Below are 22,735 nucleotides of genomic sequence, written 5' to 3'. Positions count from 1 at the left end.
TAAGAGCATCTAGTGATTTTTTAACCCCCCTCTTTGCGACCCTTACGTAATGAATGAATGGCCTTTTTAATTTTTACGGTCTTGAGAATTTAGGCAACCTATTCATTTCGTTTAGAAGCTATTGTTTCAAAATCTTCATTTTTTATCCCCACATTACCTATTAATATAATAGCTGCTATTAAAAAATAAATTAAATTTATCCAATTAAAGACTTCCAAAAGATTAATTTTTGGGAAATACATAAAATTTATCACATAAAATTAAATATATTTTTATTTATCATCGAAAAAAAAAAAAACATTTTCTTATAATATTAATTATAAATAATATTTACATTATTTCTTCTTAATTCTAATTATCTTAAAGATCGTCGTTCTAATTTAAAAATAATCATTCTCAAATTGTTCAACAAGTATAACCCGATAAATTAGAATATTTTTTACAAATTAAAAACAACTCTTTTTACAATTATATACAGTTTTTTTCAAAATATTGCTATTCCATTTTAAATGTGGGGTGATTTATATAAGTGAGACCATCATTCAAATTTAACTTATTCATACATTTAAATATTAAATCAACATGAATGTGCGAGACCATTTAAGAAAAATTAATTCGTCCAGTAATTTTTAGCCAAATTTCTATCCTTTCATTATATAAAACAAACTCATTTTTAAATTTAAAATTAAAAAAAAACATATTTTTTAAACATTTAAAAACAGCATTTTATAATAAGCTCTTAATGCGTGGACGTAAACCTGATATTTTTTCGAACATACTTAAAATTTGTAAATAGCGATCTCACTTGTGGAATTTCCATTGTTGGACTAAGCAAATCTTTTCAATGTTATATTTTATTTTACATCCATCCGCCAGTTTGTTGAGATGGATTATTAAATTGGGAATTTGGATGTTGTTGCTGCTGTTGCCAATTGCCTTGTTGTTGCTGCTGTGCCCTAGAATTCATTGTTTGTAAATAATGTTGATTTGTATTTACGTTCCCAGCAATTGTTGCACTAGGATACGGTGCGACCCTCGACGATGCTAAAGTTGTTGGTACTTGTTGCATGTTAATTTGATTGTTGTTATAGTGCATTCTTTGTTGATTATTTTTTTGTTGGTATCCTAATAAAATCAAAATTATTTATAAGGAGCCAGATTCATACAAATTATAACACAAAAAAAAGGCCAAGTACGAATATGGGTCTCATTTTCAAGATTCTGTATTGATATGTTTATGGTAAATAGGAAGTTATTGCCAAAGAAATTTATGATTATTACATTTGTACGATTTATGGGAAACGGTGGTATCTATCATATTTTGTTTTAAAGTTTAAATCTCAGCAGCAAGAACATCAATCATTGTTAATCAAAAACTAATTATTGTTGTCAAATTGTATTATTCGAAAAGTGTGCTTTTTGGCAAAAAAAAAAGAAAAAAGAAAGTGGTTTGTATCGAGCCAGTTATAGTCAAATTATGCTGTTTTTATGGTGTGCTTTTTGTCAAGAAAGTATCAAGCTATTATTCTCACCACTAAAATAACAAATAACTTAATATAAATTGGACAAATCCACGTGCTGTTCTTAGAGCGTCTTTGCAAGCAATATACATGGTAACAAAATATCTTACAGGATTCGAGATTGACTTCAACTTATCAACAAAGTCCAATCCTTTGTTTTGAGAAAACAAAAACTCTTAAAAAACCTTAGTGTTATTAAATATACCTGTATTAAGACCAGGTGTAGTTGGAGCTAATTGGTTACCAGGCAGATATTGTTGATATTTCTGTTGATTAAAATTTGGTCTAATTTGTTGTACTTGTGGTGGATTTGCCATATTTTGTTGGCGTCCCCCATTTGTATTTGTTGGCTGCGATGTGGAAGTCGTTGTTACCGCCATTGTTGTAAGTGACATCCATTGTTGATTATTTTGCCATTTATTACCATCTTGTAACATAATACCTCCAACGCCAGAGGATATTTGTGATGGAGGTTTATTATTCCCATTATTCGATTGAGACCATTGTTGATTTGAGAGATGCCTTTGAGGTGATGATTTCTCTTGACTTTTTTGATTACCTAAATTTTCATAAAAATTAGTATAACCCTTCAAATATTTTTTCAGAAAAAATTAAAATTATTCTACATTAATTTTGTATTCGAAATCCAAAACAGCTCCGGTGGGTCTCACGAAATAGCTCTAAAGTAACCTTAAAAATGAAGTAAAAAAAATTGTTTACATGCATATAGTTTTAATTTAATAGCCATTTTTTCCTTGAGATCAGGATTCCTTTCCTCCAACAACAGCTTCTTACCTAAAATCGAAAAGTATAAAAGAAGTGAACACATTTTTAAATAATTTCCAATTAACCTCCTCCATTTCCTCGTCTTCAGCTTAGTTACCAGCTTTGGAAAATTATTGCCAATATAGAATTAAAACAGCTAACTCCATTCAGGGGAATTATGTAAAAATGGTTTTTATCAAATCAATAGTAAATATCTAATTTGGAGAAAATGTTTTTTCATGTGAAAAAATCGAGAATATTCAAGTAAAATTATTTAATAGTGAAGATAGTAATTTATATTTATGAAAAGCTTTGTTTTTTCGTTCCAATTTAGTATCCGTGGTTTAGTAAACCATTAATGCAAAATTAAAGTAAAAACTTTAAGACGGGAATCTTATACATACAACAAACAACTTTTCAATCGCGTTTTATTCGATTCCTTTGAAAAAAAAAACGAACATTTTGTTAACAACTTTTTTTTTTGTAGAGATATTTGTTTTCTACGACTTTTTGTATTTTGCATATTTTCAAAAATGTTTCAAACCAAATGTTTTCGGGGTAAATCCTTAAACTCTACTTCACCGTATTCTACCAGTGTTATCGCAGTGGCAGCACTAGCAGCTTCTTAAAAGTAATCTTAGGACATGAAGGTTAAGTGAACTAAAGCTGAACCCGTCAGATTCAAATTGAAGTTTTCTGTAACTAACCTCATAAGTATTATACTTTATTATCTTATGTTAAATATCATGTTTTGTTTTAGTAAGAAAGAATTATCGCCAGTTGTTATATCCGGAGAATTCCGACATGATTTATTGCTATATCCGATCTTGGTATAGGTAGCAGTATTCTTATATAGATAATTTATTGGGATTCAGTTCAGTTCTGCTAATTTCTCGTAATAATCGATTCGAAATTCTTAGCGCGATATCTTTGATTTAAATAGTCATAAAATAAGCTATAATCTAGTAAAATAAAAACGATCAGATATTCCATTCATGGACCGCTATGTAACCTAATACTCATTTTGTATGTAGCTATTTAAATACTGATTTGATATTTAGGACACCTAAAATTTTTTTTATACAATACATAAGAAAAAAATCTACCGAGTGTGTGATAATACGATACCTGCAGCAACAGCCACTGTCGATGACGATGTTATGCTACTAGTATTTGTTGAAGAAGAACATTGTGTTAAATTCCCTTTTTGTTGATTATTATAATTATTATTTGATGTCGCCTGCTGCGGTTTTCCTGTGTGCATTTGATCAATGCTAAAATAAGAAGAAATTACAAAAACAAATGGTTTTTTTTTTGCGTTTTATTTAGATTTTGTTGTTTTATTTTGTTTGATTGTTTAAATAAAAACAAGATTCAATAACAACAACAAAATTACCTATAAAGAAATGTGATTAATTATTTTTATAATCTAATTTCTAGTTTTGAGAAATTAAAATAATAACATACTAGTGAATGTGCAACAGACATACTTCCCAAGAACACACATACACACATATATACATGTAAACGTACACCAATTTGAAAATGGGCTAATAGACCTAACGAGCCATTAATAGGCGATCTAAAAAATTTTTATTATGTTTTAATTATTTAATAATTTATTATATATATACAAATAATCACACTTTCAATTCATCGATTTTAATTTCTAAACGGTAATTTTGATATTCTACGCCATTGAGTGCGCTCCTTATATATAATTCTATGAAATAAAACACAAATTGAGTGTTTATAGTTGACATAAAAGAGTTTCTAACTAATGATATTTGACTAAAAGATTTATCGAATATTTGCTGATTTATCGAAAGAATGGGACGTTTTGGATTGATTTAGATTTATTTCATTTTACGAAAAATCGACATAATAAAATAATCATAAAAAATTACATTGTTATTTTGTTACTTAAAAATTTTTAAAACTTTAGAACCACAATGACTTTGAAAATGACAAGCTTAATATAAAAATTGTATTCCAAAATATCTCATAAAAATATTTTCCTTTGGAAATAAATAAAAATTTTAAAGTGCGTGTCATAAAAATGTAGTTTTTCATCCATAAAACTGAGAGTTAACATTTTTTTCGTGCATACTAATGTGCCAGGTATCGTTAGACATATATTTAGAAATACAATAAAATATTATTTCAGCTATAAAATACTTTTGAAAAAGAAGTAATGATATTTTAACTATAAATTAGGGGAGATTAAATTTGTGTTTTTATTAGTCAAGAAATTCCAGTCTGCGTAAAATCGATTTCCGAAATATGACTTATTGACATTTATAGAGAAATATATATATATATATATATATATATATATATATATATATTTATTTTTTTTTTTTTTTTTTTTTTTTTTTTTTTTTTGTTCAATAGACACTGATTATAAGTAGGGATGACAAGTACCGATATTGTTTAAGAAATATCGACTTTGAGTTAATTGGAGTTCCTATTTTCAAATATCGATATTTTTTTACTATTCCTAATTAAGAGGTGCATGTACGATTCTGAATTCATGATTGGTATGGATCTATTGGAAAACTTCTATACTTATCTCTGTAATAATGCGGTGTGCGGGCTTTTAACTAGGGCTAAAACTAATTTACTAACTTATTTTATTTATTTTATAACTACATATCATTTTATAAATCACACTAAACCAAATTAGAAAAGTGTACCTAGCCAAAAATCACTTAAATTGAATTAAACGTAAAATCAGTCCTAACTCGATACTACAAATATGAAAAAAAAAAACATAAATGACTTGGTAATTATCCATACTTACAAGGTGAATTAATAATAATTTTAAAATATTATTTAAAAAAAAGTAAATAAATAAACTTACCCAACACCAGATTTTTTCATAGTTGGCGAAGACGATGATGATAATTCTGCCGTTGAAGATGCTGCCGACGATATCAAATTATTTTTCGTAATACCATTGCCTGTCATCATTTCACCGCCACTACCAGCTGAAGATGATGTATTATTATCTGTTTCAGACAATTTTCTTTTCTTACCAGTGGAAGGCGCAGATGGAGGTATCACTGTCTCTTCTTTTATTTGTATCATATTATTATCAATAGGTTGTTGTATTAGCGTAGCATTATCTAATTGTTCACCAGATGCTATCGAAGATGTTGCTGTCGTAATTGTATTCGAAGTATTTATGATTCCGCCACCTATCGAAGATGACGGTATTTGTTGAATGGAAATTGGGAATGTTGATTGAAATTGTATTTGTTGGCCATTTGCTGATGTCAACGGTGTACCACTCTGGATAAATGTAATTTGGTGTTGTTGATCAGCTGGATGACCGTCACCGGATGTAGTCAGGCCTGTAATTTGATGTTGTTGCTGATTGTTTGTTTGTATTGTGGGCTGCATAAATAAATACGATTGTTGATGTTGTACATTTTGTTTTTGTAAATCGTTCTGCTGTTGATGTATTTGTTGAAGGTTTTGATTGATAAATTGTATTGAATTATGTTGCTGTTGAATATTAGTTGATTGTTGTAAATCTTGATGTTGATTTTGTGTCGTATTTTGATCGCATAAAATATGCTGTTGGGATTGTTGAAATAATTGCTACATAAACAGAAATTTGAATTAGTTTTCTTTATTCTTTACTTGTTCCAAACGCGAACGATAAAAATTTCGAAATATATCTAAAAATATGCATTGATTGTTACCAATAAAAGATCGAAACTGCAATCTATAGTATAGTAATCAAAAGAATAAGATCTTTAAAAAATTGTTAATAAGCTTTCGCGTATTTTTGTTTGAATTTTTATCTGTAAAAATGTATTATTTCTCATTAACGGATCGAGTAGGTAATTTTTGTAAAAAATAGTTATATTGTAGAAGACGAGGTGGCCGAGTGGTTAAGGCGTTGGACTGCTAATCCAATGTGCTCTGCACGCGTGGGTTCGAATCCCATCCTCGTCGATTTTTTTTTCATTATATGAAATTATAATATTTATTTCAGGCTTCCAAAATTATCTCAACCGGGCAAAAAATATACAAGCTGAATCTCAAAAATAAGGGCAATGCGATGAGGAAGAAGAAACAATTGGATATTTTCTGTGTCGATGTTGAAAGCGAATGTCGGAAAAAAGACATTCTTAAATGTTGGAGCAATATTTTGTGTCTGATCTGAATGGGGCGGAGGAAATGGCTAAAGAAAAATATTGTTGAAAATACTTCACAGTTCTCCGAATGGACGTAGGCAGTACCAACCGATCTCTTCAACTTAACGGAACCTATCTAACGTTCGGGAGAACTAAACTATAAAAGACTTACCAACTGATTATTTCCACCAAACGTTCCTGTTGCAACTGTTTGATTTGTGTGATGATCCGCAGCAGTCAATGTTAATTGTCCTGTTTGATTATGTTGTATAATCCCCCCACTTCCTTGATGATGATGGTTCGCCCCAGCACTCATAACAGTATGATGCTGTTGATTCATTTGTTCCAATATTAAATGATCTGTAGACGATGTCTTTTGTTGTTGTATTGTAGTCACACCGGTAGGATCATGCTGTGACTGTTGTATACAATTAATTGTTGTTGATTGTTGATTAATTGTTGACGGTTGTTGATTAATATTTGCTGTAACAATTGGTATTTGATGTGTACCATGTGTATGTTGATCTTGTTGTATAGTGGTCGTATAATTCGATATACTTTGTTGCTGCACTGTTGAATTTTGTTGTAATAAAACTAAACCTTGTTGTGTTGCATAAATTTGATGATGTCCACCACCTTGCGTCATATATTGTTGATTTTGCTGTTGATGCTGTTGTATTGTCATTGGTTGTTGTATGGTGGCTGTATTGGCAACAGTAGCGCCGCCAGTTGTTTGTATTGGTATCTGATGAATTTGTTGTTGATTTGTTTGTTGTAACTGAATTGTTTGTTGTGGTTGTTGATTTGTTGATTGTAATAATAATTGTGATTGTTGTTGAATGTATTGTTGTCCACCATTTTGTTGTTGTTGTTGTATTGGTATTTGAAATGCAACTTGATGATGTTGTGATGTTGGTATCATTGTTGTGTTAATTTGTTGCAGTTGACCGGTTTGAGGATTCACCTACAATAAATCATGGTAACAATATTTCCATATCAGTAATAAAAATAGCATACATTTTTAATTAACAAGAAATTTGTCCGAGATATCGTCTTCGTATATGATTTTGCTCAGTTGTCAAAGAAACCCGATTTTTTTTCTGTCAAAATTACTGATTTTTATCAAAATTGAAGATAAAAAAATTTGTTTCGGAATTTGTTGACGAAGCGTGATTTTGACTGAATCGAATTCATTTAACGAATGAGAGAGTTGTTTTTGAGATATCAGCTAATATCCTGTACGAAAAGCTTTTATTTCTGATCGATTCTAAATATATCTCTCATCACATCTAATCGTCGTGAGACCGATTTTAATGTTTTTGGCGTCCTAATTACCCTAAGTAATTTTCAAGTATACGTAAAAGTAAAGTTTTAAGAAGCGCCCTTACAACTGAAACCACTGCCACGTTCTCTCGAGTGTCCTGCTAATTCTAATAAACAAATTATCGTACTGAATCTAGTATTTAAAACTCACCTGTAATTGTGTTGTTGTAGTACCAGGCTGTTGAATTTGGAATTGTGAATGCATTGGAACTGTAACAACTGTGCCGTGTTGCTGCCCAACTGCACCATTACTTCCACCGATTATTTGTTGTGTCCCCGTATTCGGTGGGGGCGGCACACTTTGTATCATCTGTTGAGTTGGTATTAATTGCGTAATTAACTGATTATTCTGTTGATTAAAATTATGCTGTTGTCCTTGTTCAATATGCTGCTGTTGCTGTTGATCAAATTGTTGTGGTCGTAATTGCGTTTGCGCTGAACTCGTTGGTATTTGAAATTGTAACGTTTGGTATGGATTGTTACCATTATTATAGATCATTGATGATTGATTTGTGGTTTGCATTAATTGTCCGCCTGTATTTGTAATAATCATGTTGTTACCGCCAGTAATACCTAGACCTCCATTTCCAACCATATCAGTAGTATTTAACAGAGTAATCGGTGGTGTTTGAGTAATTAACGGACCTTGTGGAATATGAACACCTGGAGGTGGTATATTTAACTGTGGAGGGGGTGCATTTGGTTTAAAATTAATAATATTCGGTGATGTTGTATTTTGTTGAGCTCCTGGATATATTTGTTGATTTGAATAAATCTGTAACTGCGTTTGAGGTTGAATAACAACTTGAGGTTGGAGTTGAGCTACTTCCTGTTGTAAAGTTTCAATTAAATTCAGTGCTAATTGTTTAGCAACGGTAAGCCCTTCATACTTTGAATGTTCAATGTATAAGTGTAACGGTTCAGTGGATTCTGTACCTAAATGTGGATCAATAAATAATGAACCTTTTCCACGCAACGTAACAATTGCGCCAGTTTCATTACGGATGTAGTTTAAATTTGTACCACGTACTCCAATCAATTTGCCTCGTAAATCAAAACCCGGTGATACATTTTCAATTCCTACATAAACTTTTTCAACGGATGTTACCGTCGGTGGTGTAGGCATTTGGTAATGTGATTGATTACTGTTACGATATTGTTTCATGGTGTTACTATTGTTGGGGCCATTATTTGTGTTCATTTGTTCAGTGCGAATAATTTCATCAATTTTTTGTATTGCAACTGAAAAAAATATCATTTTTAGAGGTTGATAGCGTAACTAAATGGTCAATTTAGCGTACGATTGGTATTATTTTTAGCGCTAGAATTCGTCATTGACATTTAATAAATGGAGTATCTATTACCACCCATGATCCATGGACATGGCTTTAATGGGATCGAGTTAACACAGGTCTGCGTGTTTTTGGACCTTTCGTTCACTCTGTGGTTTCGTCCACTCTATGATTCTTAAAGGCACGGATATCCGTGGCTGGTGGCAGTAGCAGTATCCTTTAATAAAACTCCTTTTATTACATTCATGAATGGGGCTCTAAAAAGCCACATATTATCAAAATCTTGCCCAAAGCTAGTTTTGGCCCAAGGCTGTAATTTTTATAATAAACCTTATCTTAAGATCGGTGTTTTAAGGTCAGGCTAGGCAAACTAAAAACATAATTTCCCGATGTGAACAAAAAAATCAATTTTTGCTTATAAAATAAATAAATAAATTATAAAATTCATTGAAAAATTATAAAATATCTTAAAACACTTTAAATGTGTTTTCCGCAACTTGGCGGATTGAATTTGGTCGAAATGTTTTGGAGTTATCATTGGCTTGAAGTTTATAAAAAAATCCGGGTCTTCGTTAAACAATAGTTTTGAATCTATTTTACAGAGAACATGTAGAATTTCGATGTTAATTTATTTTTACAACTTACTGTCTAAACTGGCTTTATTTGGACCTTGTATATACAGATAAAGAGCTCGTTCATTCGTATTTTTTAATCGTTCCACCGGAGTCATATAACGACCACGAGTTGTCACTGCACATCCTGATATCTGTGTAATTTCATCTTGAATGTGTCCTCTAGTTAACAGATTACGAGCACTTAATGGTGCATCGTTTATATCAAACTCTGATGTTAATTGTTCAACTGGATTTTTAGTCATTTTATTTTCTATTCTAAAATGAAGCGATTTTTTGTAAAAATTAAAATAGGCTCGAAAAACAAAATCAATTTTTAAAGAGCTAATAAGTTTAGAAAACAAAACAAACCTGAATTACGACTCTAGAAAACACTGTCTATTATTATTTTTATTTATTTTTTTATTTTTTGGGTCGTTAAATCACTTTATTAATACATATTTTACCTATTTTTATTAATTTAGTTAGATTTCAGCCATAATCTCTAAGGCCATAACACTATCATAAACATGTCAATATTATAATGTCAATACATTAAACATCATGAAAAAACTTTAAATTTATATTAATTAATTTTCTTAAGAAATAATTATATTTTACTTTAATTGATATTAAACTTTATTATTATTAACAGATTTCTTAAACTTTACTCAGACTTTTTAAAAGTTTTTATAAATATTTAATCAAAATAAAAATGCACAGCAAATTATAATTCAATAACATTTTATGCAGATGGCACTTTGATAGCTCACTTTGCGTTTGCTTCATAGATAATATTATACAGTTTGCTTTAACTCTACTAACAGTGCTATGTAAAGCCTGTTTTACAGTACGCAAAAACAATAATACAATAAATGTTACTGTTATTTTACTATGAAATTCCAGCCTTGGTACTCTACTCAATAAAAAAACAAGTGTAAACAAACAATTGAATGAGTTAATTGTTGAAGTACCATGTATAGACAATGTTGATGACGCAATCGTTTGTTTTTTGACGTCACGTAAATAAAAAAAGATATCCACTTTTAAATAGCCACATACACAACTGATATTCCCATATTAATACATACTGTATAAATTTTGCACCTAATTAGCGCAGTCGTGGGTAAACAGTGATGTTTACAAAAAAATGTTTCAAACAAGTGTATATGAGGAACATTTTTTACATTTAAAATTTTGTTCTATCCTTAACGGTTTACAAGATGGGTCCTACGGACCCAAGACCCAATTGACCTATATTGCTCATTTACGAACTCGACCTCACTTTTTACATTCTGAGTACGCTATAAAAATTTCAACTTGATATCTCTTTTCGTTTTTGAGTTATCGCGTTGACAGACAGACGGACCGACTTACAGACAACCCGAAATGGTATAATTAGGTGATTCTATGAACACCTATATCAAAATTTTTTTCGTAACATCAATATTTTAGGCGTTACAAACTTGGAACTAAACTTAATATACTATGTATATTTCTTATATACATGGTATAAAAATATTTTTTATAATTTCTATATATCAAAAACAACAACAATCATAAAAAATTTTAATTCTTTATTTTTGAGACGATACGATATCCACGTTGCGAATATCAATATCTTAAACTTTTTTTTCAAAATCCAAATTGTCTTATTTTATTTTTACGAATATCAGAGTGCCAGATTCTTATTACTTGAGGGTCTCTAATATTAGTTGAACTAAAGATCATCGATAACACGATATCTGTTATCGGAGACAGCTTTTTTTTTTTGCTTAAACAATATGATGGCTTACCTGTAAATTAACTTTTTGTGTCGTCGCTTTTCCAATGTTACGGGGTACTTGTACTTTAAAAAGTATTTTTATACCATGCATATATGAAATATACATAGTATATTAAGTTTAGTCCCAAGTTTGTAACGCTTAAAAATAATGATGCTAGGAAAAAAATTTTGTCATAGGTGTTCATAAAATCACCTAATTAGTCCATTTCCGGTTGTCCGTCCGTCCGTCCGTCCGTCTGTGGACACGAAAAAAACGAAAAAAGATATCGAGCTGAAATTTTTACAGCGTACTCAGGACGTAAAAACTTAGGTTAAGTTCGTAAATGAGCATCATAGGTCAATTGGGTCCTGGGTCCGTAGGACCCATCTTGTAAACCGTTACAGATAGAACAAAAGTTTAAATGTAAAAAATGTTCCTTATCAAAAATTAAACAACTTTTGTTTGAAACATTTTTTCGTAAACATCACTGTTTACCCGTGAGGGCGCCAATTAGGCGGAAATTTTATAATATGTACTATACTTGATTATCAGTTATGTATGTGCCACATGTTTGTATGTGTTATGTGATAAAGAAATCAACACTGACTATGCATGGTATTTCAACAATTAACTCAGTCAATTGTTTGTTTTCACTTGTTTCTTATGGTTTTCTTGATACAAATTTTGTAAAGAAAGATCCAAAAAAATTTGTGTATGTTCAATTTTTGAAGGGAAGCGAGTTGAAGGGCGTCATTTTAATTAGTTTTTGCACTCTCATGTTTCTTGTACTCTCACCACGCATTTAGCGACACTTTTCCTTCAATTTTCGAAGTTGTAACTGTATTCAATATGGCGTGAAAGTGAATACAGCTATATTATTAGCGTATTTATGGGGGGCTTAATTTGAAAAACTTGCGATCACATTTAATTGCAAATAAATATAAATCTTCTATATATTATAAGAAAATTTTTTCACCATTATAATATATAGTCCATTATAATAATATATAGTATGTGTTATTCGGATGTATTAGTTGTATTATTGTAAAGTTTCATTAAAATCCATTCAGTATTTATCGAAATCGTCCAGCGAAGCGCCAGGTAACAGCTAGTAATTAATAAATATTTTATAATATTGTGATTTAAAAAAAATATATCTTAGGCCCCGGCGAGATTCGAACTCACGATCTCCTGTTTACTAGACAGGCGCTTTAACCAACTAAGCCACGGCGCCGTTGAATTTTCAATACTTAAAACGCATCATATACTGCTATATAAAAGCTCTAATAACTTATCATTTATCGTTAATATACTTATTTAACAAAAGCTCTAAATATTCGACCATGAACTTGATATTATAATGTACCCAAAAAGGTCATAGCATAATTTAAATTCATTACTTTGCATGAAAATTTTGTATATGTAATAATTAAAATCTAAATAACAACAATGGCAATTAAATGTAGGTATATATTACAACAAAATTTTATTTATTTGTCTTTAGAGAATAACATTTAGCTTTATTTGTATAATGTATAAACAAGCACGAATTACCTAAATTGTTAATTATACTGTTTTATTTAGATTCTTCATTCCATAATGAAAATATGACCTTTTTATTTTAACAATTAAGTTGTTGTGGCAGAGCTGGATTTATAAACTCGACTCTCGATGTTAAGTCTCTCTATATTTTTACACTTCATCATGCGAAAATACTAAGTTCAATTTTTTTGTTAGAATATCATGGCATTGTCAGGAGAGAGAAAATAAATTTGATACCTACCGTTATCACTGCATATAGGATATTATGTAGGAAATTATACTGAGAAACCATATATTAAGTTATTGCAGGTTCAAGATTTATTTGTATGCGGAGAGATAAATAAATGGATACAGGAGGGAGATTAAAATTATAGCCATTGAATCATTGAATGCTCGAAAAGAGCAAGAGAAAAGAATGAAATCATACTTTATGATTTGTCATTATCCCGTAGTCATATTTTGTCCAAAATTCCAAAAGTAATTTGTGATTTTATTGTCCCTTGATATCAGTCAGTATCTTCAAATGCTGAACATTTTCGAAACGAAGTGATTTTCTCGAGTTAATTGTTCATTTCCGGGCATTTTATGAATACTGAATACGCAAACATACTGAATATACATACTAAACATAATAGGGCGAATATTCGATTCTCGCTAATTTCGTCAAATCAGATAACAATAATAACAGGAATATTTGGTACAGTTTAAACAATTTGTAAAGATTCCCATATCATACTTCCTATATTTCAAAATTTGATAAGATCAACTAAAATAGCATTATTTACACTAGTACATCTATACATAAATATTGTTCTATTTGTGGATAATTTATTTGGCTAATTTGAATATCTATCATTCAATAAATTGCAAAATAATTTCAAATTAATAAATATTTACAATAATAATTGAAGTATGTAGGATTCAACCCTTATATTATTCAAAAGTACTGCACCATTTACCAAGAAATTAACATGTTATTGTCGGTATCCTATGGCAACCATTGTGTTTGTATATTTGAAAATACCGCAGCCCCTTCATGTGCTGGTATGTTGATTAAAAAATCCATTAATATGTTCTATTGGTCAAAAGCACGAAGAAACCATCGTCCATCGACATTCGATACTATACGATAGACCAATATTGTTTACCGATAACAAATATTACCAGAATAATTGTTGTTTTTTTTGTGCATTAAAAATTGGGAATCATAAATCTCATCGGTTTACAAAAATGGATACAGATGATAGTTCATGGATATTTGATTCGTTAGTTTGTTTTTTAAATGGTCCTGTATGGACAGCACCGTTAAAATCATTTATTGAAGAAAAATCATTAAGTAAATATCGAAAATGAGTCGGCATATAGTTTTCGACATTTTTAATTGACCGACATTTTTTTTTCTAGTATTTGAATTAAGTAATGATCAGAATAATCTGGAATATAAAATTGTTTTTGAAGAGTTTCAAAACTTAGTTGATTTAATGTTAGGCACATATATGGAAGATATTGGTATTACCCCAGAACAATTTGAAACCGCTTGTAGTAAACAGTATACAAGTGAATTACCGGTACAGTTTCATAAGGTAAGTCTTTTACTTAAAATGTACAGAACAGCTTCAGTAAAGTATTGGAAAAAATGTGCTGATTTCATTGCTGTATTAGTTTTATTACGATTACCGTCGCTCCCTAAAATTTTTTCTTTTTAAATCAAGTTAGTCTAACTGATGAGTTATCGGAATCCTGTTTTTTTTTTAAATACTTAATTTTTTATTCAACGCGAGCTTAATTGGATTTTGCAGTTTGATTTTTTAAACAGCTATTTAATTAATATTTTTTTTTTTATATTTAATGGCGTTTTAAAAATTTTTTTTGTCTGTTTTTGAATCTTTTTGTTTAGCATAGTATTGACAAATAATTAAAATGTTCTTTATATATAATTATAATAGTCTTTTGATGATTTCGTCGCTGTTTAAATTTATTGCTTTTATTGCAATTTCCGTCGCGTCGCAGGTTAATCGGGTTTTTAATCTTAAAACCTTGCATTTTGTATTTCTTTGACTTGTGGCTTTGGGGATTTTTTTTCATGCGAATTTACGTCGTTGAGAATTTTATAGGATATATATATATATATATATATATATATATATATATATATATATATATATATACAGTAGAACTCCAATTATCCGAATTAATGGGGACCGGGACCCATTCGGATAATCAAATATTCGAATAATCGGATTTTTTTTAAAACAATTGCCATTGGAGAGAAAAAAAGCTACGTTTTGATATTGCACTATTTTTTTATTGAATTAAATGAAAGAAACATGATATTTTCACATGTTTTAAATATGTAATTCATACCACGTGTTGTGCCTACACTGACTTCGCGGAGGGAAGGACAATAGTGAGCGAACGCGCAAACACTGGCTTCGCGGGGGGAAGAATAATAGCGCACTTAGACTTTTTTTGGACAAATTTTTTTCTGAAAGTGATTCGGATAATCGGCGATTCGGATAGTCGGAGTTCGGATAATTGGAGTTCTACTGTATATATATATATATATATATATATATATATATATATATATATAAAAGGAGAGTTGATTTTACACGTAATTTATACAATCTTTGCACGGTGTTTGCACGCTTACATATAGTATAATTTTTTATAGCATAAACTAAATTTATAGTGTGTATCTAGATATGCACTCACTACCGCATAGGTAATTAGGAATTTACTGCACTTTAATCTTAATTCCACAATCATTGCACGCTGTAAATATCGAGACCACAATGATTTTTTTAATGTTTGGACATTTCACACAGTGATTATCTTATGTTTGGATTTTCTTTTCATAATTTAAAAACACTATTCATCAGACCAATCAAACGTTATAATGCCGGTTGAGTATTCTGGAAATAAACAGGATATTTACAAGGGATAAATATTTCATTCAAATTAGGTACATTGTATTATCCGAGTATCATTAATTCCTTGTATACGATTGGAGCATATGCGCCAAGCGTCTTTCAGACATAGAAAAGTCGAAATAAAGAAACCAAACCTAATATAATAGTTATTTCGGAAATTTTGAATAGATCTTAATAATTTTTTTTTAATATTTCAGAATTTATTCGAACAAATATGGGCAGCAAATGATTACAATGTGTTTGTACGAATGATGTGTCAGAAAAATATTGAATTACAATTACAGGCTTTAGAATTGATAAAAACAAAACATGGGCTAACATTTGATAATTTATTTAAATCAGAAGCATTAATTAATACAACAACAGCTGACACAAATGAAATCGATGATGCCGAAAACACATTCATCTTAAACGAAATTAAAAAGTACGTTGTTTTATGTTACTATGGACCCCCTCCCCCCAATCCTCCGGTTTGAGGTGATCGCAATAGGACTTAGCATTTACAAAATGATTCTTTTTTGTTTCGGACAGATTTCAATCAAGTAAAGATATATCACATATTTTCTATCCTAGTCAAAAAGCGCTGTTTGATAAAGATAAAATAAATTAGATTTTCTTAGATTGAATAGTTTTTTGACAAACAACTGTCCGAAACAAAAGCAAATCGATGAAAAGGCCTATTAGAATTTTCTTGTCAAAACTTTACATCATCTACAAGAATATATTATTTGTGGATTTTTTAGATTTTTAACAAAAGGAAGGTTAAATTAAAAAATGTGTTTTTCGACTTTTGATTGTAAAATATTTATTAGCTCTTAGCCCATGCATCAGCAGAAATCGGGATTTATTTTAGAAAAACCATCTTCTACTACGGCCACTCTGCTACGATTGTTGATTGATTATCCCTAAAATTAAAGAATGATTTTTCTAAAGCAATTCTGAAATGCCGAAACTAATTTCTGGCTGCAGGACTAGCCAGAAATTAGTTTCGGCATTTCAGAAATGAAGCTAGCTGAAACTAGCGTCTAGGACTCAAACCCTCCATTTGTCTAGCACATTGTAAGCGTAAATATACTCATTGCAATGCGTATATTTATTAATATTAAAAGGGCGCTAAATCGGAATCTCGTCTTGTGCGCCAATGATCCTAGTTCCAACGCAGCGTTTCTGTTACTGAACTATTATGTTTTTTATCTAGACAAGTAGCTGCAGAACAACGAGAATCACAACCAAATATTAACGATGAAGAATTGAATCAAATATCTACAGATTTTGAAAAGAATTTACAAATTGAATTAAATATTAAGAAACAGGAGCTTGATAGTGCATTAGAGTCAGCTATTGCAGGTATTTTATAATACAAGTTAACTTTTTATAAGGTTCGAATTGTTTGTTTTGATTACTGCGAAAAAATTGTTTTAATTTTTTCAGTGTAAAATCCCAGTTTAACTGGATATTAAACTGATCTAGAGTCAGTTGGTTTGCAAAAAGCTAACATGTTACAAAATGAGTGTTTTAACTATACTTATCAATATGTACAAATTGCTTATAATTTTTGATAAAGTTTATTTTAAAACAGTCCTTAAATATCAACTTGTTTAAAAGGTTACCTTAAGGTATTACTTTCTTCTGCCACCGGACGAACCATGCCTATGTATAGATACTTGAATACTTTCATTTGCCTTGAATATTAAATTTTTCCTCAGAATCAGCCTCAAATTATACAACAGAAAAACCTCCATCGCCAATTGAATCTGAAGAAGCAAATAATGAGCCAACAACTCCACCACAAACAACTACAGCAGTACCACTTCCTGACAACACAATTAAGTTTAAAAAAGTAAGAAAAAACAAAATTTTGTCCGTTTGTTGTGTATTCACGGCGCTTTAAAAATAGTGCATGAATTAAAAATCTATCAACGAATATTGGTTATTCTTCAAATTTAGATGAGCATTTCTGTGAGCTGTATTATGAATATTGTTAAAATATATTCTCTTCAGGACCCACAAAAAAATTTTAAAATTTGTCCACCTTAAAATGTATTAATACTTTGCTGAATAATTTCAAACCTATAGATCTTTATACACATTATTTTCCACTGCCAATGCAAGTTGCAAAGGACTCGTGGTCTGTATACTTTATGCCATTAAATACAACTTAAAATCAAATTCATGTAAATGATTAATAATGGAAATAAATGTAAAGAATGTTATTAATAATTGAAATAAATGTAAAGAATAAATTAGTAGATAATATGTGTATAATATTATATTCACTTCTAAATAGAATAGTAAATGTAAGCAACGCTATTGATGCTTCTTAATCACTGACCTCCACTACCCCCCCCCCTCTTATCAATAGATAGGTAGTAGTAGTTATTTTGTAATCAATCTTCTTTAACAATGGTTCTGCAAGGTTATATTTTTCTATGACAATTTTCAAGAGATAGGTATACTTACCTGTTAAGATAATGCATAAACTAATCTCTTCTGGTGCATGCGGAACCGTTATAAATACTACTTCTGGTGAGATCAATGGTAGTACTAGCTTTTTTTTTTTTAAAGATTTTTAAGTTTTCGTTGTATGGCCTAGGACCAATAAGTTTCGGTATACCTAAGTTTCTTCAATAGATTTCAAATGTAAAGTAGTTTTGTTGTTTTAATTTGACAGATCGACGAGTTGGAATTAAAAAAACGACAGGAATATTTAAAAGCACAACGTGATAAATTGGTAGCACTAAAAAAACAAGCACGTGAAAAACAATTAAAAACAAGTTTAGATGGCGAGACCAGTAAAGAGAAACGTCCAAAATCAGCTAAAGTTGCTGAAGCAGTTTTGGCTACAAGTGTTGGTAGTAAAATTGATACACAATCATTACAAATACGACGAGCATTAGCTGAACGACTTCGTACTGAAGTTGTCAGTCATAAAGATTAATTTATAATACAGTTCTTTAAGTTTTTTGGTAATAGATTTTAGTTTTTTTGGATATCACTAATTTTATAATTCATTTTCAGTTGATTAAATATGAAATATTATTTAATATATAATTAACAATGTTAATACGGGCGTTTGTTCAAGTAAAGCTCGTATTATACGGATATAAATTCACAATACAATCAGAAACAAATTCCATATAATGCGGGTTAAACTTACCGCTGATACCCACGTGTTATCGGTCCAGCACACCTAATGTTTAATTAATAAAGAAAATATTTTTTGTGCAATTTCAAAAATGTTTTAATTATTTTTAAAACCACAAAGACCATTAAAGTTTTCAGCGCAAACTTGATACTTGTGTAAATATTTGATATTTCAACAAATTGTTCAAAAAATTCATTAAATAGACATGGGGAGAAGAGTACATTGGAATACTCCATCTTCTCGATACTTTGGATGCCTTCTAGACTGAGGGTCTTTAATTCCATGAAGAAAATGTCATCGTTTCAAATGTTTTCTTGAAAATTTCCTCTAAAAACAATCCTAAGATTGCACAGGTAATTCTTATAATTTAAAAAAAAATTGAAATTTGTTTTTAATCATAAATACATTTTATTGTATTTTTATTTAATTATTTTTAATAGCTTATACAATTTCATCCATTTTTTCACAATCATTCAATTTCACTGTAATCTCACATCATTAATTTTTATTTTATTTTCTTTAAACGTAACTACAAAACAATTTTATAATATATAACGTAAACCATAGACTTATATTTTACAATTATTTGCATTATCCGTTTTAATCAAAAGGTAAATCGAACAATGATTATTTTGTTAATCTATGATTACAGTCATATATTTTATATATATTATGTATAATATAACATACAGGCGGCCACCAAAAATGTTCCTCTTTTCCAAAATAAAATCACGACATTTTTCTATGTTGTTATAAATCTTTTATAACCTTCCCAACAATATAACTAATATGTGTTGTTAACCGTTATAACTAAAATTCGACTCAAAATTTTGCGAAATTTAATGCGCATAAAATGTGAAATTTTATGCGGCCAGGTTATATAAAAGCCCTTTTTCGAACTGGTAAAAATGAAGGAAAATTTATATTACGTTATTCTTTATAAAATAAAAAACGACTGTTCTTTGAAACATTTTCCGCCGAATTTATCATGTTTACGGGAAAATGTTTCGAACAAGTAGTTTGTTCTTTTATAAACTATAACGTCCTAATAGTTAAATTTTAACTCAGTTTCGAGCATGAGGTTTTTTTAGGACCCCTGGATTATCGAACACCTAGAATCGCAAAAAATTTCGCATTAAAAACTGTCTCTATTTTGAGTATTCGAAAGCGCAATCTTTAAATTATTTAGATATTGATTAATTTATAAAAGTCTAATCAATTTCATCGACAATGCTTTTTTCGTTCTCAATTTAAGAGAAAATTAAAAATTGATATTAAATTTTAATTATTTTAAACATTATTGTATTTTAAAGGTTAATAAAAATAATTTTTAAATAATATATTTGGCATTTGTTTAATTTAGAAGAAAAAGTCAAATTTAGATTAAAACAAATTTCATACCTCTACGTGTATGCATGTCGTAGTTCAAATGTAATACGATTACACACGAAGTACCAATCCCAACCTTTATTAACTAAATCCATCTAACTATATTGGGTTGAGTTAGTACGGGTTGGAGTAGTTTTTGGAATTTTTTTAGAAGAAAAGTTACAATTTTACAACGACACATATACAATCTAATTTTAGCATAAATTTCAAGCGTAACATTTTTGTTGAGCACTCTGTAGATACAATTGAAGGGGCTGATTGGTTGGTAATGGTAGTGGGGGAGATGGTTTTTCTTAAAGGTGTGTATTACATCATTATTATATAATTTATTCTCATTATACATACAAAATTTAGTGTTGTTCTTGTCTATAAATGGAAATGCACATTTTCATTAAAAAAATTCTAATTAGGAAAAGAAGATTTAATTAATTATACAATTATATAAAAAAAATTTACAGGAAATTAAAAAAAAATTTACATAGACATATTTAGTATATAGAATATATGCTTACGAAGATAGCGCAAAGTTATTATCAGCGCCGAATTTATACCTTGGCAAACTAAGTAGCTGCCTAGGGTTCCAACTGCTTAAAGGCAAGTCTAATTTCCCTTTTTATGAGTTACAAAGATGTTTTAAAATGTATGCTGTATTTGCACCTATGAAAACAAAGGTAGCTGCCTAGGAACCGAGCAGAAATGGAATAAATTAAGGATATAGGACACGAGGGCCTAAAAAAGCATAATTACTATTTCTCTATGATTGGCTATTTTCTAAGATCGAAGATATTAAAGTTTTTAATGATAAATCTGATAGCCTAAGAATTTTGACGTTTGCAACTAATTCTAGCAGGTTAAGTTGACAAATACTTTATTTTCGGCATTAATAATCAATAAGAATATTGTCATTTACAAATAACACAAAGTAAGGAAAAAAATGGCAGCTACTTCCATGAAAGAATCTTTCATAAATGAAAAATTTTCACAAACATGAATTGTTAAATAAAAATTAATAGGTATATAGTTTATCAGTAGATGGATAAAATATATTCTGAATTATAAATTATTCAAGATGTTTCGTTTTTTCTAAAAATTTTGAGAACATTTAAGACATAGAAAGCCTGCATTTGGCAAACTTAAACCAGGTGTTTTAAGCAGGCAAAAAGTTGTGATAGACAGATCGCATTATTTGTTATCGAGAATCCACTAGATGGATCTCTTATTCTAAATAAAAAAAACAGCAAAGGGATCTATTTCCGTCTTTGTTATTGATTGGCCGTTGTTATGAATACCCTCTTAACAATGGGGATGATAGATAAATTATTTATTTTTATTATCAGCCCAAGTGAAGAATTTTACTTCATGTACAGGAGAATGAAGATGGTTTATGAAAATCTCAGAAAAATACATAAAATATAAAAATTAAAATATTATTTAAACAAAGAGAGCGATACTTAGAAATGACGTCACTTCTATGTATTGCCATACATTTCATATAAAACGACGTTTCGCAAGAAGATCGACAATGGAATTCAGTATCAGTCATACCCAATTATAAATTGAGATAATATGACTGAATTTAAAAAATTTGTATTGTGTCTTAAATGTTTTCAAAATAAAAATACATACATTAAACAAATATATAAGTAATTCAAAGGATTTACCTTTCATTTGCTAAAATTAACTTTAGGAATTTAAATCTTAACAACTACAGAGTATTTTTTTTTCATAAGTTCCGAATTCCATCTATAATCCCAAAATGATTATACGTTAATATTTTGAAGTGATGTGTTTTGAAAACATTCTAAAATCATGAAATATCAATAAATTGGGATTTGAGATAGAAAATGTTCTAATAAATCAATTATAGCATCGATTGAGATACAAATACGATACAATAATTTTATATATCACATGTATTTAGGTTTCCTAAAGTTACTTTTGAAGTTACAGGCTTTAATTTACTTACATCTTTGTTTAATTAATTAAAAATAAAATTTAAATATCCCATAAATGTTTATGGTACCATGAATATCCGACGATAATATTTCAAGAGCCAACGTCCATTTCGTGGCATGGTTTAAATAGCCAGAAAATATGATCAGTCATGATCGTTGTGTCATACGAAATGAGCGAGAAGATCGTTTAGGAAGCTTTAAATTGTTTCATTTTGGCAGCAGAGCCTTTTACTGCCTAGTGTGCGATATTCAAAGAATTTTCATGATAGATTGAATTTGGCAGCCTAATGAGTTGGATTTATCATATTGTTCAAAGTACGCATTCAGTGAAAAATCATAATACAAG

The 22,735-nt window shown here is 29.6% G+C and overlaps 2 protein-coding genes and 2 non-coding genes across 4 annotated transcripts; 2 read left to right on the top strand and 2 right to left on the bottom strand.

Annotated features, from left to right (window-relative positions):
- Positions 1 to 506: 506 nt before the first annotated feature.
- Positions 507 to 10,083, bottom strand: LOC123292288 (protein kinase 4-like). The gene is made up of 8 exons (XM_044872882.1): positions 10,032 to 10,083; positions 9,694 to 9,938; positions 7,908 to 8,998; positions 6,606 to 7,397; positions 5,149 to 5,891; positions 3,414 to 3,559; positions 1,726 to 2,079; positions 507 to 1,125 (listed from the first exon to the last, which is right to left on the bottom strand). The coding sequence occupies exons 2-8, from the start codon at positions 9,923 to 9,925 to the stop codon at positions 860 to 862; spliced, it is 3,624 nt and encodes a 1,207-aa protein (XP_044728817.1). The 5' UTR covers positions 9,926 to 9,938; positions 10,032 to 10,083; the 3' UTR covers positions 507 to 859.
- On the top strand, positions 6,170 to 6,251 carry Trnas-gcu. Its single transcript has one exon. It is a non-coding gene; the product is annotated as a tRNA-Ser (tRNA).
- Positions 10,084 to 12,585: 2,502 nt separating the features above from the next.
- Positions 12,586 to 12,659, bottom strand: Trnat-agu. Its single transcript has one exon. It is a non-coding gene; the product is annotated as a tRNA-Thr (tRNA).
- A 1,513-nt stretch (positions 12,660 to 14,172) lies between these two features.
- Positions 14,173 to 19,189, top strand: LOC123293495 (cilia- and flagella-associated protein 36). Its single transcript, XM_044874342.1, has 6 exons — positions 14,173 to 14,303; positions 14,372 to 14,550; positions 16,098 to 16,324; positions 17,099 to 17,247; positions 17,607 to 17,740; positions 18,572 to 19,189. Exons 1-6 carry the CDS (start codon positions 14,198 to 14,200, stop codon positions 18,836 to 18,838), a joined length of 1,062 nt encoding a protein of 353 aa, XP_044730277.1. The 5' UTR covers positions 14,173 to 14,197; the 3' UTR covers positions 18,839 to 19,189.
- Positions 19,190 to 22,735: the final 3,546 nt, after the last annotated feature.

The sequence above is a fragment of the Chrysoperla carnea genome, chromosome 2 (assembly GCF_905475395.1).
Source record: "Chrysoperla carnea chromosome 2, inChrCarn1.1, whole genome shotgun sequence".
Classification (NCBI taxonomy): Eukaryota; Metazoa; Arthropoda; class Insecta; order Neuroptera; family Chrysopidae; genus Chrysoperla; species Chrysoperla carnea.
The sequence above is the reverse complement of the archived record's forward strand: the minus strand, read 5'-3'. Positions and strand labels throughout refer to the sequence as shown.

Excerpts from the sequence above, each read along its gene's own strand:
- LOC123293495 (XM_044874342.1), top strand. The coding sequence starts at position 14,198 with ATGGATACAGATGATAGTTCATGGATATTTGATTCGTTAGTTTGTTTT. Across the intron at positions 14,551-16,097 it reads TACCGGTACAGTTTCATAAG|AATTTATTCGAACAAATATG; the intron begins GTAAGTCTTTTA and ends TTAATATTTCAG. Across the intron at positions 17,248-17,606 it reads ATTAGAGTCAGCTATTGCAG|AATCAGCCTCAAATTATACA; the intron begins GTATTTTATAAT and ends ATTTTTCCTCAG.
- LOC123292288 (XM_044872882.1), bottom strand. The coding sequence starts at position 9,925 with ATGACTAAAAATCCAGTTGAACAATTAACATCAGAGTTTGATATAAAC. Across the intron at positions 5,892-6,605 it reads TTGGTGGAAATAATCAGTTG|CAATTATTTCAACAATCCCA; the intron begins GTAAGTCTTTTA and ends CTGTTTATGTAG. Across the intron at positions 1,126-1,725 it reads TACACCTGGTCTTAATACAG|GATACCAACAAAAAAATAAT; the intron begins GTATATTTAATA and ends TGATTTTATTAG.